This window comes from Myotis nattereri, assembly GCF_964212035.1.
Source record: "Myotis nattereri genome assembly, chromosome: 3".
Taxonomy (NCBI): Eukaryota; Metazoa; Chordata; class Mammalia; order Chiroptera; family Vespertilionidae; genus Myotis; species Myotis nattereri.
The window spans coordinates 5,428,327-5,444,788 of NC_138077.1; the positions used below are offsets into that span (position 1 = coordinate 5,428,327).

General features: G+C 49.5%; 1 protein-coding gene across 2 annotated transcripts in view; it reads right to left on the reverse strand.

Moving 5' to 3' along the window:
• BRWD1 (bromodomain and WD repeat domain containing 1) overlaps positions 1-8,334 on the reverse strand; it is an 85,796-nt gene extending 77,462 nt beyond the window's left edge. For both annotated transcript variants that reach the window (XM_081086957.1, XM_081086956.1), the window contains exons 1-4: positions 8,163-8,334; positions 7,999-8,057; positions 7,823-7,852; positions 7,599-7,658 (exon numbers count right to left, since the gene is read on the reverse strand). In XM_081086957.1, the coding sequence (XP_080943083.1) occupies positions 7,599-7,658; positions 7,823-7,852; positions 7,999-8,057; positions 8,163-8,211 (198 nt within the window). In that variant the 5' untranslated portion in view covers positions 8,212-8,334. The remainder of the gene's footprint in view (positions 1-7,598; positions 7,659-7,822; positions 7,853-7,998; positions 8,058-8,162) is intronic.
• Between the last annotated feature and the right edge of the window lie 8,128 nt (positions 8,335-16,462).

Sequence of the window (16,462 nt, forward strand, 5' to 3'; positions counted from 1 at the left end):
ACAGATATAAACACACAAGGCACAGGCATTAAATAATCTGCCCAGAATCAAGAGCTACTAGTAAATGGCAAAGCTAAAAATATAAACCCAAGCTGTCTAGTTCTGCAACTCTCCATCATTGGATCATTGTAATCATCTCTATTACATCTTAATAAAAGTAGTCAGTAATGAAATAATCAAGCAATATCGTAAGACTTCTAGAGTCCAAGTGGCCTCAAAATATTTAAAGCCAAATATGTGCAAATGGATTAAAATCAATATAGAATTTTTTCTAATCAGTTAGATTTTTCACATTCAAATCTCATATATCTAATGCAACAGAAATACTAAAATGAGTCTCAGTCTAATTCTGAATAATGCATGCATAATTCATCCTGCACTGCTATAGTTATTGCATAATTGTAACACAGAAGCCTTGTGTTCAAAATGCCACTTTCAATTTCTATTCAAAAAAAGATAGTAGCTCTGACCAGGTTGCTCAGTTGGTTAGAGCAGCATCCTGATATGCCAAGGTGGTGGATTCGATCCCCCCTCAGAGAACATATAAGAATCAACCAATGGCCCTGGCCAGTTTGGCTCAGTGGATGGAGCATTGGCCTGGGGACTGAAGGGTCCCTGATTTGGCCAGGTTTCGGGCAATGCCCCGTTCAGGAGGCAGCTAATCAATGCTTCTCATCACTGATGTTTCTCTCTCTCCCTGTCTCCCTTCCTCTCTGGAAAAAAAAAAAAAAAAGACTTTGAACCCAGTTGGCGGGAGTGGCGGCTGGGACAGGGGCTTTGGCAGCGGCTGCAGGCTTGAATCTGGGCTGGTCTGCAATGGAGCCCACCGCAGGGAGAGAGAAGGAGAGTGGAAGAGGCACGGCTACAGGGAAATGCGTGAATAGGATCTTGGTGCCAAGACCTCCCTCCATCGAGGACTTCACCTAGTGAAGCCCATTAGCCGTGGCACCTTTGGGAAGGTGTATCTAGTACAGAAAGGTGGCAAGTTGTATGCAGCCGAGGTTGTCAAAAAAGCAAACATGATCAACAAAAAAATGACTTATCGGTACAAGCTGAGAGGGATGCACTGGCCCTAAGCAAAAGTCCTTTCATTGTCCATTTGTACTATTCCCTGCAGTCAGCAAACAATGTCTACTTGCTAATGGAAAACCTTATTGGTGATGTCAAATCTCTCCTACATATATATGGTGATTTTGATGAAAAGATGGCTGTGAAATGTATTTCTGAAGGGGCACTGGCTCTAGATTACCTTCATAGACATGGAATCTCATTCACAGGGATTTGAAACCAGACAATATGCTTATTTCTAATGAAGGTCATATTAAACTAACTGATTTTGGCCTTTCCAAAGTTTACTTTGAACAGAGCTATCAATATGATGGATAGCACCATCATTGGCTAAACCTAGTTATAGGTTTATAACACCATCAATGGCTAAACCTAGGCAAGATTATTCAAGAACACCAGGACAAATATTATCTCTCATCAGCTCTTTGGGTTTTCACCCACCAGTTGAAGAAAAAGTCAAGACTGCAAAGATTCTTTCAGCCCATGTATCTGAAACATCACAGTTTTCTCAAGGACAAATTTGTCCTATGTCTGCAGAACAAAAGGACAGTACTCCTTATTCTAGCAAACTACTAAAATCATTTCCCAGCCTGCTTCGCCCCAGGCCTTCACCACCCTATTTCTGTGTCCATAGGTCTTGGAACAGTTGCCTCCAACCCCAGAATGCCAGTAGAGTGTCTAACTTCTAATCTACTCCAGTCTAGGAAAAGGCTGGCTACCTCCAGTGCCAGTAGTCAGTCCTACACTTTTGTATCCAGTATGGAATCTGAATGCCACAGCAGTCCTACATGGGAAAAAGATTGCCAGGTTAGAGTGAAATTTATCTTAACCATAACCAATTATGTATGTGAAATTAATGATGGAAACACTTTTTACCTTTTCATTTAAATTCCGTAAATTCCATATGGAAATATGTTAAGTGAACAGCAGTAAAGTTACTCTCCATTTTCCTGTACATCCTGACAAATTCTCTTGAAATATTTTACTTTTTGCCCTAGCCGGTTTGGCTCAGTGGATAGACATTGGCCTGCGGACTGAAAAGTCCTGGGTTCGATTCCAGTCAGGGGCACATGCCCAGGTTGCAGGCTCAATCCCCAGTTGGGGGCATGCAGGAGGCAGGCGATCAATAATTCTCTGTCATCATTGATGTTTCTATCTCTCCCTCCCTCACCCTTCCACTCTGAAATCAATAAAAATGTGTTAAAAAAGAAAAAAGAATCAACCAATGAGTGCACAAATAAGTGTAACAAATCAGTGTTTCTTTCTCTTTCTCTCTCCAAAATATCAATCAATAATTTTTTTAATTTTAACTTTTTGAAAAAAGAAAAGATAGTAATAAACAATAAAGAATATATTTTATATAGTCCTAAGGAAATGGATTAAGCTTTTAAAAAGGAACGTAGTACATAATGCAATATACAGGTAATGTATTATATTGTGCACTTGAAACATATAATCTTGTTAACCAATGTCATCCCAATAAATTTAATTTTAAAAAAATTTCTAATGGGATGTGTAACTTCCATCTATCTCATGGCCATTCAATGCTAAATAGTGCTCTAACTCAGCATTCACCAACCGGTCGCCAGTGAGGTCTGAAAGGTTGGCAAACATTGCTCTGACCTACAAATAAAGTACACACCTTAACAGAAATTTTAAGAAATCAAAAATCATACAAAACATTTACTAACCAAACTGTTGACTGAGACCAAGCTGGATTAGTTTAAAAATAATTTTTTAGCCCATCACACAGCTGAGGAAACAAATCTACAAATTAACTACACCACAGATACTAATGAGCCCTTCTGTGAACTGACCAGATGAGAATAAAGAAAAACCTGTCAAACTTCAAGTTCACAGCCACCAGTCATTCCTGACATGACTGCTGGAATGCTGAGGAGCCCCAGTCAGTGAGTCTGCACTCACCCCAATTCCATCCCACAGGCCTTCACCAACTGCACCTGGCAAACTGGGTGCAGAGCACAAGCGCGCTGCAGAGGCCCTCCTGAGGCTAGGAATGAAAGAACAGGAAAGCCAAGGGCAGGCCTGGAGATCAGAGTACTCTTCCACAGCCCAAAAAGGTAGCAGCAGCAAATACACTACAGCAAGACCTCACTAAGTTTAGGAAGCGCACAACTCGGCTATGAAGAAAGACATCGCAGGAATCTCCCGTTCCCATATCCCTCTACTGGAAGGGAAATCCTGATCCCACCCTCAAAACGTATGAAGCCAGTGACCAACCAAATGCAACTAACGCTACAAGCCCAGGGAAGATTAGATACAAATTAGACTGACCCAGCCCTACCCACATAACAACTGAGAAAGAAAAGAGCACATCCTTTACTGGGGCTGATACTACTTTAGCCTCTACTCTTTTTTTTTTGACATATTTTTATTGATTTCAGAGAGGAAGGGAGAGGGAGAGATAGAAACATCAATGATGAGAAAAAATCATTGATCGGCTACCTCCTGCATGTCCCCACCAGGGATCGAGCCTGGACATGTGCCCTTGACTGGAATCAAACCTGGGACCCTTCATTCCGCAGGTCGATGCTCTATCCAGAGCCAAACTTGCTAGGGCCAGCCTCTACTCTTTTTAACACAAAAAGGCCCAGCACACTTCAAAGATAATGAGCCCGGCCAGTGTTGCTAACTGGTTAGATTCCCCACAGGGGCATATGCCCAGGTTGCAGGTTCAGTCCCCAGTAGGTGATGTGCAGGAGGCAGCCAATTGATCGTTCCCATTATTGATGTTTCTCTCTTTCTCACTCTTCCTCCTCTCTGAAATCATTAAAAACATTTTTTAAAAAAGACGAGACAAAGTAAATTATGTGACCTACACGCAGATTCAGAGACCAAATAAGTTGTTCAGAGTGAAGAAAAATAATCAGACAAGACACATGAAAAGGAATTTAAAACATCAGAAAAGGTATACAGATGAGCAAGCGAATGAATATTGATTTTAAAACACTAGCAGGCACTAGCCAGTTTGGGTCAGTGGGCTGAGCATCGGCCGGAGAGCTGAAGGCTCCTGGGTTTGATTCCTATCAAGGGCCCGTACCTCAGTTGCAGGCTCTATCCAGGCCCTGGTCAGGGCACTTGCCAGAGGCAACCAATCAATGTGTCAACACATCATGTTTCTCTCTCCAGTCTCTCCCCCTCCCTTCCACTCTCTCTAAAAATCAATGGAAAAAATATCCTCAGGTAAGAATTAACAACAAAATCTATACTAATAAAAGGGTAATATGCTAATTAGACTGGGAGACCTTCCAGACAAAGCCATGATGGTGGGTCTGAGGCAGAGGTGGTTAGGGGCAAACAGGCCGCGGGGGTGGGGGGCAGTTGGGGGCGATCAGGCTGGCAGGGAGTGGCAATTGGGGGCAAGCCGGCTGGCAGGCAGAGTGGTTAGGGACCATCAGGCAGGTGAGCGGTTAGGAGCCAGCGGTGACAGATTGCAAGAGGACCTAAACCAGCAGTCAGACGTCCCCCAAGGAGTCCCAAATTGGAGAGGGTGCAGGCTGGACTGAGGGACACCGTGCACGAATTTCATGCACCCGGCCACTAGTTAATAAATAAAACAATAGCAGTAACATCTGGAAAAATTTTTCAACAGGTCAAAATAAAATATAATAGCCCAAAGGGCAGAAGGGTAACAACCAACAGTTTCTTCCTCTCCAAGAATTCCAGCTCACAGTTTTCTAATTAAAAATTTTTTTCTAGCCCTGGCTGGTTTTGCTCAGTGGATAGAGCACCGGTCTGCGGACTGAAGGATCCTGGGTTCGATTCCTGCCAAGGGCACATGCCTAGGTTTCGGGCTCTATCCCCAGTAAGGGGAGTGCAGGAGGCAGCCGATCAATGACTCTCATCATTGATGTTTCTCTCTCTCCCTCTCTTTTCCTCTCTGAAATCAATAAAAATATATTTTTTAAATGTTTTTTCTATAATAATCCAACTCAATTCAGTCATTTAAATATAATTTTTTCTTAATTAAAGAAAGAGAGTAGCCGAAACCGGTTTGGCTCAGTGGATAGAGCTTCGACCTGCGGACTGAAGGGTCCCAGGTTCGATTCCAGTCAAGGGCATGTACCTGGATTGCAGGCACATCCCCAGTGGGGGATGTGCAGGAGGCAGCTGGTCAATGTTTCTCTCATCGATGTTTCTAGCTCTCTATCTCTCTCCCTTCCTCTCTGTAAAAATTCAATTAAATATATTTTTTTTAAAAAAGAAAAGAAAAGAAACAGAGTAGCCCTAGCTGGTTTGGCTCAGTGTATGGAGTGTCAGCCTGCGGACTGAAGGGTCCCAGGTTGGATTCCAGTCAAGGGCACATGCCCAGGTTGCATGCTCCGTCCCTAGTAGCCGTCCCTAGTAGGGGGTGTGCAGGAGGCAGCCAGTCAATGATTCTCTCTCATCATTGGTATTTATCTCTCTCTCTCCCTCTCCCTTCCTCTGAAATCAATAAAAATATACATTTTTAAAAACACACAAAAAAACAACGAAACAGGGTAGGCCCTGGCCAGGTATCTCAGTTGGTTAGAATGTCATCCCAAGTTTTCAAGTTCAATCCCCAGTGAGGACACACACAAGAATCAACCAATGAGTACATAGATAAGTGGAACAGCCTATGTTTTTCTCTCTTTCTCCTTCCTCACTCTCTCTAAGGCTGGTGGACGATTTGTTATTCTATTTGACAATCTGATAGCTTATAATAAAACAGATAATATACCTCAAATAGAAATCAAAATAAATATAACAAACTAGTAATGAATTTGTTTATGGTATATGAGGACTCATTACATATACATTTGAAATACTTCTTAAAATTTTTTTAAAGCAAGACTTTCACTGGAGAACTAGAAGCTACTCCCATACCTTTAACAAAACAATTCTCCTCTAGACAGGAAGCTCATCCTGTTCCACTCAGTGCTGGATGGGGTGGGGGCGAGGAAGGTAGAGGAGGAAAAGGATACCCACCAGACAGACCCCATCAGCAGGCACTGAGCAATGAATGTCACAGCCACATCGCAGGAGTGTATCCGAGACTTTCAATCATTTTAAGGAAAATGTTAAGAGTTTTAAACAATTCTCACAGCAAAAGCCAAAATGTATATGCCTATTAAAATATATGTCTATTTCCACTAAGTATTCATTACACTTGCTTCAAAATTTAAACAACTTTCTCTTCAGCAGCATCTTTACTGTCAGTCACGTCAACACTTCTGTGCTTCACTGAAAACACTATTATCTCTTACCAACAAAAGACTCCAGACCAGTCCTTTACACATTTCCTTACATGAAAAACAAATCTCAAAATATCAAACTCAATAAAACAAAAACTCCACCGTCATGCAGAATTTTCAGAACCCGCTTTCTTGAAAATATTTGCTTTTTAAAATTCGTAACAAAAAATCTCTAGTAAGACAAACATTAAAACTGGCAACTGAAATAGAATCCCTTTGTTAATTTTGTGTTAATGCATAACTGGTCATATACAGATGACAAATCTCCTTGTTTATTTCTTACCCTTTTTATTTAATTCAGGAATGAAAATTGTGTCCTACAACTTTGCTTACAAGTATTAGAAAAGTGGTAAGAGATTATTCAAGAACTCTTTATTTAGTTGTTTTGCAAATACAAGACGCTGAATACAGCCCAGCAACTAAAGAAATCCTTTGTCCTAATACATAAATTGACAAAAACTTTTTTCTGGAAAATGTTTTTATTCCACTATGGACAAACGAATGGATAAAACCTAATTAAATACTGTGAAGGCAACTAAACTAAGTTGACAAAGTATAACAGAGAGATAACTACAATCTACATTAACGGTGCTCCCAAAACAGAAACTGCAGTTAGAACCTACATGATGTCCAGCAGATGACTGTAAAAATTCATCAAAATGAATCCGCTTTTAAGGCATTCAACAAGTGCACCGTTGAGAGCAGCAAAACTAAGGGAGGCGTGACATTCTCAAAGCATCAATATTTTTATTTTTATTACGATGATGAGGTAAACGGGAAAAAAAAGCTAAAGAGGTGCATTTCTCCACCTTTTCAGACACCAGAGGTTCTATCTACTCCTGGGGAACAAGTGGCCTGAGATGTGGGCGGGGCCCAGGGAAGAAGACCAATCAGCGCTAGAGTTACAAGTCTGGGGAAGAAGACTGACGGCCGGGAGCAGCTCGCTGGAGGGCGGGCGCGCCGCCGCGCGCACGCGCGCCCCCGCCGCCCACCCTCGGCAGCGCACCTGGGGGCCACCCCGCCGCAAACCGCCCGCGGGGCCGCCCCCGCCGCCGCCGCCGCCCTGCCGACCCTGGGGGGCCCCCTGGGCGCCGTTTCCTACCAAAACACACACAGCCACCCCAAAAACAAAACAAAACAAAACCTACCGCGGGAAGCCCGGCAGACCCCGCGGCCGCCCGCCCTCCCGCCGCCCGCCGCCGAGCGCGGTTCGGACACTTCGCCCCACCGGCCCGAGCCCCGAAAAGGGGGCGGGGGCTCGGAGACCCTGGACGCAAATGTCAAAAGCCTCACCAATTCCTCGTAGCTCCTGTTGTGCTCGTTGCCCTCCCAATCCAGCCTCTTCGGCAGCAACTGCAAAGACACGAGATGCACACGAGTGACCACCACGCGGGTCCGGGGCGGGGGCGGCAGGAGAAGGGCAGCGGGGCGGGGGCGGCGGGCGACCCCGAACAAGGCCGGGCGGGGGGACGGCGGGGACCGGAGGGCACGGGGCGGGGGCGCCGCGATGCACAGACCTGGTACTGCTCCAGCTCCTGCACCAGCACCTGCAGGCGACGATACGCGCAGTTAGAGGGGCGGGGGCCGCACCCCGGTCCACCCACCCGGGCCCGGGTCCACCCGCGCCCTCCTCCCGCGACCCCAGGCGGTGGCGGGGCCGAGACGGGCCGCCGCCAGCGAGGCCCGCGCTCACCTGGGCGGCTCTCCGACACGGGCCGGCCGACAGGTAGCGGGCGATGAGGAAGTACAGCTCTGGGGGGAGACGGGGAATCGGGTCAGGGGCGGGCGCGCCGTGAGAGGCGGCCGGGCAGGGACGCGGGCCGGGGCGCCCGGGGAACCGCGGGTGGAGGGCCTTACCGGACTCGATGAGGGGCACCGGGCGTCGGGCGGGCGAGGACTCCGCCATGGCCGGGCCGGGCGCGGGGCGCGGGGCGAGGGTAGGAGCGAGCGACGGAGCGTGTAGGCCGCGCCGAGGCCTGACCGGGCCGGCGTCCCTCTCCCAGGCGCGCCGCCGCCGCCGCCGCCAGCCGTGCGCGCCGCCAGCGACGCCTCCGCGAAGTAGTCCCTCCGCGGAGGAAAAGTAGTCCCAGAGGGGCGCCGGCGCCCGGGACCTCTGGCGGCCCGGCCCCGCCGGGAAGAGCGACCCTCGCGGCCCAGCCCTCCGTCTCGGCGGGCGCCGGGGAGGGGAACCCGGTGGGCGAGGGCTCGGCCCGGCAGCCGGCGGGGGGAGGGGCGGCGCGTGGCCGGATCCCTGCGCGCGGTGAGCGGCCGGCGGTCCAGCCGCGCGGGGGGCGGAGGTCGGCGCCCGCGGGGAGGGGGCCGGGCCGGGCGCCTCGGGCGCGGGTGGCGACGGGTCCTGGCGCCCGGGGCCCAATTGCGCCCCTGCCCGCCCGGCCTTCCGGGCTCGGGACGCGCAGCCGGCCCGCCGGGTCACCCGAAGGGACCGTTCACGGGCGGTCATCGGGGCCCTTGTATTCGCCCCCTGTCCTCCCCCCTCACCCCCCAAGATCGCTCGCTTCGCAGACGCGAAATCCGAAAAACTGAGCATCGCGCCGCCCGCCAAGAGGAGGACGGCCGGAGCCGCTCCCGCGGGCAGGGGAGGGGGAATGCGGGGCGGCCACGGCGTGCGAGCGGCCAGGGCCCGCGGACGCCGACCCTCCGGGGCTGGAGGGCGCAGCGGGCGTCTGCGGAGCGGCCAGGCCGCCACGTGCGGTGCGCGGAAGGTAGACTAGGACGGCGCCCGCGTCCTGGGAGGAGCCGCAGGCCGGGGAGAGAAGGGGTTCGTTAAAGGCAGTGCAGCGCATCGCGGAGGACGTCGACCTGGCGGGGCCGGGAGAGCAGCCAGGGCATCGCTGGGCGGATGGGGACGGGATGGGAGGAAGCGGGCAGCCTCCGCTCCGAGGGAAGGAGCAGGAAGCTTGGGGGGACCGTGTGTACCGAGGCTTCTCTTGGGAGCCAGGAGCTGGGACTGGAGCAGTGGACAAGGGCCAGAGAAATTCCTGTGTCATGCTGGGCCTCCGACCCAGCTGCATGCGTCCGCTGGGCACGTCCGGAGGCCCCGTCCTGAGCCCCAAAGCACAGCAGTGAGAAAAGCTGCGTCCCCGCCTCCGCGGAGCGGGCACCGTCCTCCCGATTCCTACCCCGTGTCTCCCCTCCAGGTATAGATGGCAGATGTAAGGGCTCCCGTCGGGCTGGGGGGCACTGACCCTGGGTCTTGGCCACCTATGAGGTGTGTGACTTGGAGCAAATGCTTCACCTCTGAGCCTCAACCTGAATCACCTGCAAACTGGAAACGGTAGTTGTGCCTACTTCACAGGGCTGTGAGGGTTTCATGGGTTCATACGTGTTCTTTTTTTTAATATATATTTTATTGATTTTCCACAGCGAGGAAGGGAGAGAGAGAGTTAGAAACATCGATGAGAGAGAAACATGGACCAGCCGCCTCCTGCACATCCCCCACTGGGGACGTGCCCGCAACCCAGGTACATGCCCCCGACCGGAATCGAACCTGGGACCCTTCAGTCCGCAGGCCGACGCTCTGTCCACTGAGCCAAACCGGCTTCGGCCATACGTGTTCTTACCATATAGTAAGCACCTTCCACGATCTCTTTTGTAATTATTTACACCCAGTAACAAAAGTTCTTAATGTTTGTGAGCAAACAATCCAAACATGTTTGGACAAGGACATCTGTTAATCCGGTCTTTTATCTGTTCAGCAGACGGTACCAGGTGATGGAGACAAGATGAAGGAATGAGCCACAGCTGTGCCCTCAAAGACTTCAGTGTCTTTTGGGGAAACAGAAGCAAGCAGATAATGACAAGATTTAGAGCAGGGGTGGGAGGCAGATCAGCCTGCCTGCGGGAGGGAGGGACGTCAGAGAAGTCGGAGTTTTCCAGACTTGGGTGTAAAAAGCGATCCCAGCATAGGAACAGCAAGGAGCCAAGAGATGAATAATTTCAAGTATAAGGAACTTGAAGTTTAGTATGACAACTTGGGGTGACTTTAAGGTGTGGATGGGACCCAATCAGTCAAAAGTTAAAATCGGGAGCAAGTGAAAGGTTCTAAGGTAGTTTTCATTTCAGGATTAAAACCGAGAGGCAGGAAAAAGTACTTAGTAGACCTATGTTTCCTGAAATAGGAAATGTGTAGATGCATTAGGGTGGATAGCGATAAGGAGGGAGAGGAAGAGAGAGGATCAGAAATATGTAGGGGGTTGTCTGGCTCAGTGGTTGAGCAAAGAAGTGTGGACAGTTCGATTCCCAGAGGCACTTGTCTGGGTTACAGGCTGGATCCCCATTGGGGGGGCGTGCAGGAGGCAGCCAGTCCTGGATGATTCTCTCTCATCATAGCTGTTTCTATCTATCCCTCTCCCTTCCTCTCTGAAATTAGTTTTTGTTTTGTTTTTTTAAAATGTAGGGTGTTGAATCAGGGCGATGAGGTTGGGATACAGTGAGAAGAGTCACAAAAATCTCACCTGGGGCCTCAGTAGGTCCAGGTTGTGTAACCAGTGGAGATGGGGCATACAGGCTATAGCTAAAGTGTTCGGATAGATAACTACTTAAAACAACTTGATCTTTGAAGTTACAGGCATATATTCCTGTGGGACAGTGTGATCTGCTACTACAAGATTGTGAAGTTAGTAAATGACAAAGACAAAAAGAAGGGAGAATTTAAACTTCCAAAGGTTGACCAAGGAATTACATATTTCATTATGTAACAATATAATAAAAGTAAAACAAAATTGCCCCCCAAACATGTTATAAAAAATGTATATCCCCAGCACTGGTCATTGCCCAAAACTACAGTTCTGGTGTGGGCAGCATGGTAACCAGGACAAGAGAGAAGGAATATGACAGCTGTTTTCCTGTGCAAGAGCCCTGGTGGCTCCTTTCTGTCACATTATATTATTACTCCGACATCCATGACAAGTACCGATCCTAGATTCAAAATAGAGATTTCTGAAGAGGTAGAATGTCTTCTCCATTCAACTCCCAAGTGACAGAGACCCTGGTTGGACTCTCTCGTATGCCAGTGAACAGGAGGAGAGGGGGATTGTGGGGACCTGCCAGAAGTGGCCTCCAAACAAGGTGAGAATCGTGTATGTGTCCCTCACACAGCTGAATCCAAGCCATTCCAAGTGAACACACGAAGGTTTGCTTTGTGGTAAATGGAAATAACTTGAATTTCGCCACAGGAAAGCTAGCTGTATGGAGAGCTAAACGATTGAAAAGTTGCTTGGTAAGCGAGGGTTGGAAGATCGTAACTACCAACTGGTGATGTCAGCTATCGTGCTGTCTCCCATCTCCACTATAAGGAAACTAAGATGTTTTAGTCCTTAGCCAGCAACCCCTCCCCTGGATAAGCAGCACTGATCCTCACACAGCTGTTAATCAGGTGCCGTTAACATGCTCACTTCACAGCTGACGACCTGGGTCTGCAAGCCCCAGAGAACAGCACTCCCTTAGCCTGAACACAAGCACTGCACAACTCTTTCGCCCCTCACCACTTTCCAGTAAGGAGGAAATCAGGACCTGGTTTTTTCTTTTTTCTTTTTTTTTTTTTAGTATATTTTTATTGAAAAAGGCAGGAAGAAGGGGAGAGAGAGAGAAATATCAATGGGGAGAATCATGGATCAGCTGCTTCCTGCATGGCCCCAACTGGAGATTAAACCCGCAACCCAGGTATGTGCCCTTGACCGAGTCAAACCGGAGACCCTTCGGTCTGCAGGCCAACACTCTATCCACTGAGCCAAACCAGCTAAGGACCTGGTTTTGATTCAGTGTTTGTTTTTTGGCTTTTCTCGATAATTGTTAAAATGGGGATAGCAACTAATACGGTGTGTATTTCTATGTCCTGGACCCTGCGCTAAACCATTCACATGTATTCCACAAGATCACACAGTACCTGAGAGAACTGAAATCGGAAAATTCATGTCATAAATGCATGCATGGTCTCAACACAGGCAACTCAAATTAGATAATCTCTTTTTTTAATTTCATTTTAAAGATGAGGAAACTGGGGCTCAGAACGTTTGAGAAGCTAAGGATGAAAAATCTTTAAAAAAAAATAAAAAAGAATTCACTGGGGTGTTCCAAGTCAGCGCAAATGCATTACATGTGAACAGCTTGTCTGGAAAATGGTGAGCAAATCAATCTGTTTCCAACAGTTCACCTAGGAGAGTGGTCAAAAGTGAGAACTAGTGAGTAGATCAGGGTCAGTTTTGTAAGAGTTTTAAAAATAAGCAGTGGAGAGCATGCAAAGAAAATGATACACAAAATTCAAATTCTGACATCAGCATGCTAATGCAAATGTAGGTGACCTGAATTTAGGTTCATTCAGCAGGTGGTGCCCACCCATGCACAGGATGGCAGAGTTCTGAGGGACATAAAAGAGCAGATGACGCTGGAACTATGTAAGCGCGATACCACCGAACTGCACCAGTACAGGGAGGTGAAAGCCAGGTCACAGGAAGCCTGCCGCCTCCCATCCATTCAACAAGAAATGTATTGAAAGCCTGTCAGATCAGTCCCCTAGGGAGGAACAGTCACCACCTTGATAGATCTCCAGAGGACTTTGAGAGAAAACACGAATCCGGGTTTTTAAGCCTTCAAGTCGCTTGTAGAAGACCTGGCGTCTCATTCCCGAGTCCCCTCCTCCTCCAGGCAACGTTATCTTTCCTCAGGACCTTCTCTGCCCTTTAACCCAGTGGTTCTCAACCTTGGCTGCACATTAGAATCACCTGGGAAACTTTTTTTTTTTAAGCGTTTTTTTGTTTTAAGGATGGAAGAGTTTTTTTAAAATATATTTTATTTATTTTTTAAAAAATATATTTTATTGAATTTTTTAGAGAGGAAGGGAGAGGGATAGAGAATTAGAGCCCTGGCTGGTTTGGCTCGGTGGATGGAGTGTCGGCCTGTGGACTGAAGGGTCTCGGGTTCGATTCTGGTCGAGGGCATGTACCTTGGTTGCAAGCACATCCCCAGTGGGGGGTGTGCAGGAGGCAGCTGATTGATGTTTCTTTGTTACTAATGATGTGGCCCCACCCCATAACAAAGAAACAGAATTTCCGGAGGATGAGGCCTAGAAATCAGGATTTTAAAAAGATCCCCAGGTGGTTCTAATGTGCAGCCAAGGTTGAGAACCACTGCTTTAACCCAACCAGCTGTCCCCTTAATGCTACTTGACCCCGCCTCTCTCAGCAGATTGTTTCCACATTTATCTCTTCTGGAGCCTTGGCCTCTCCCCGGGCACTGCGTCTGTCCCTGCACGCTCCCCCGCTGCAGGCGTGGGTCTCACCAGCTGTTCCTTCGCCGTGTTTCTCACGACACTGGACAACACCCTGCGCTGGACGAGACCTTGGGAGTGTGGGAGCTGGAATCCAAACGTGTCTGCGTTTGAGCACCACGCACTCGTTGACCACTCTCTGTGGCTCTGTTTTTGTTTTTGTTTTTTTAAAAAATATATATTTTATTGATTTTTTACAGAGAGGAAGGGAGAGGGATAGAGAGTTAGAAACATTGATGAGAGAGAAACATCGATCAGCTGCCTCCTGCACACTCCCTACTGGGGATGTGCCCGCAACCAAGGTACATGCCCTTGACCAGAATCTAACCTGGGACCCTTGAGTCCGCAGGCTGACGCTCTATCCATTGAGCCAAACCGGTCAGGGCTGTTTTTGTTTTTTATTAGTCATTGTTGAAATGGGAATAACAACTAATCTAGTGAGTGTTTCTATATCCTGGACACCAAGCTAAGCCACGTGTGTTATTTAATCCACAGGGGAGAGCTGGACTACCTGGGCTGTCTGTGAGCATTTCTGGAGAGAACACCTGTAGCATCATTTGAGCAGCACCTAGCTCTCAACACGATGCTGTTACCTAAAAAGGATTCTTTTTCTCTCAGTTCCCCCAGTCACCAAAGAGCCTCCTCAAAGGTCCACTAGACTCCCTACCCTTTTTTATTGATTTCAGAGGAAGGGAGAGGGAGAGAGAGAGAAACAATCATCAATTGGCTGCCTCCTGCACTGGGGATCAAGCCCGCAACCCAGGCACATGCCCTGACGACCGAACCGTAAGCTCCTGGTTCATAGGTCGATGCTCAACCACTGAGCACACCAGGCCAGGCCCTACCCTTTCTTTTAATCTTATCACTTTTAAATTTCCTTAAGTACTCCTTAACATATTCTCCATTCAATCCTTTCAAGTTCCCTATCCCCTGGCCCTCCACTCCTGGCTTTGTTTGTAAAGCGATGCGCCCCTGCTGCGTCCCCACTAGGCTGGGCTCTCTGCCCTCGGCTTCACCCAGCAGGAGAGGAGTGGGCGAGAGGGCAGTGAGGGTGGGTTTCTATGTTTCCCGCTGCTTTCCTGCCGAGCCGCAGACAGCTAATCCTCCGCTGAAGGTCACGGTGCCTGAGGGCAGCCCTCTCTCTACGCAAACCCCCTCCGGGTTTTAACGCCCCTTCCTCCCTGGTCCTTCAGGACTTGGGCTTCTCTGCTGAGTCAGGTGGGAGCCACCCCTGGCTGACTGAACTCTGCCCACACCCATCATTAACTGTCCTCAACTATTCCAATGGATGGTGCCTTGTTTTCTCCCAGAACCCTGATACGTACCCCAGCTCTCCACGAACACACCTGCATGCCCTTGTGACTGTCCGGAACACCCCCTCTCCAGTTCTCCCGCCCTCTGCTTGAAAGGACCTGCCTAGATCCCTAAACGACTTGCTTCACAGAATCTTTCCTAAGTCATTTTGGCCCTTGTTGGTCTCTTGTCAACAATCTTAGAATCACCTCCCTTGTAATAATCAACCACATGTGGAATCCACCAGGAAGCCCCGATGAGCCCCCACCTTCAAAACACATCTAGAATCTAAGCACTTCTCCCCTGGATGAGCACCCAACCTCCTCAGGGTCTTCCTGCTTCTGCCTTCACCTGCTGCCCCCTGTCCACAGGGGACGAGGGGGTCCTGTTCAAACCAAAGTCAGATCTGCCCTCCCTCGGAACCCTCCATGGCTCCCATCTAACCCAGACAAGCCCAAGTCCTACAGGCCGACGAGCTGGCCTCTTCAGTACCTCCCTGACCTCTTGTCCCTCCGCTCATGCTGCTGCCGCCACACTGGCTGCCTTGATGGTCCCGACAAGCCCGGCATTCGCTGCCTCGGGCCTTTGTACTTCCTGGGTTTTTTGCCTGGAACACTCTTCCCTAGAGCACTCACTGGCTCAGATGTGACACTGTCATGGAGACGGTCCCCGACTACCCAAAACACTGCACATACAAGTGAGGCTCACCCTCGCTCGGTGCCCCCCCCTTCTCTTTCCTGCCCCCTTTCCTCCATAGCACCTTGGACCTCCTAACCTGCTTTAAGTCTTTCTGTCCGTTTTGCCTCTTGCCTGGCTCCTCCCAGTCTGCAGGCAGGCGGAGCTTTCTATCTGTTTCCCTCTCTGATGTGTCTGGAGCTACTGTGACTTGGTAGGTGCACCATAAATATTTGTTGGATGTTAATTAAAAATGCCTCGACAAGACAGGCCCTCAAACATGAGATAGTTACGCTCTCGCTCTCAACAGTCGCTCAGAGCTCTTTTGGTTGGTGTGGTGGTGTCATGTGAGGACAGCCCAGAAAACCTGATGGCCGCTAACAAACCCGGAGGCGGGCACCAGGCAGGATCCAGGCCCCCGGGGGGGAACTCGGGCCAGGAGTGCCTGTCCCTCTTCACAACTTCGTCCTCGTCCTCGGTGGCCCCATGGACGAAGGGCGGCTCGAAGGCGGGGGGAGAGCTGAGTCCCCAGAGGCAGAGAGGAAAGAGCGGGCCCAGAAACAGGAACGGAGCTGGGGAGGGAACACCTGTCATGCCTTCCCCACGTGGCCTCTACCTGCTCCCTGGCCACCCGTGTCCTCGTGGCCCCCACGCCAGCCCCCTTCACCCCAGATGCCGGTGGCCTCTGCCCTGAGCCCCCACACAAGGGCACGGAGCCCTGGCTCCCAGCCGCCCCCTCAAGCACCCGCAGCCTGTGGTTTCCGCGGCCTCACTGATGGCCAAGACAAAGAAAACCGGCCTCACCTGCTCGCAAACTGAGCCTCGGGGCTTCTGGGCGGGTGGGGAAAGCCAGCAGGCCTGGAGGAAGTCTGCGAAGGGGAAGGACTGGGCGGAGAGGCCGGGA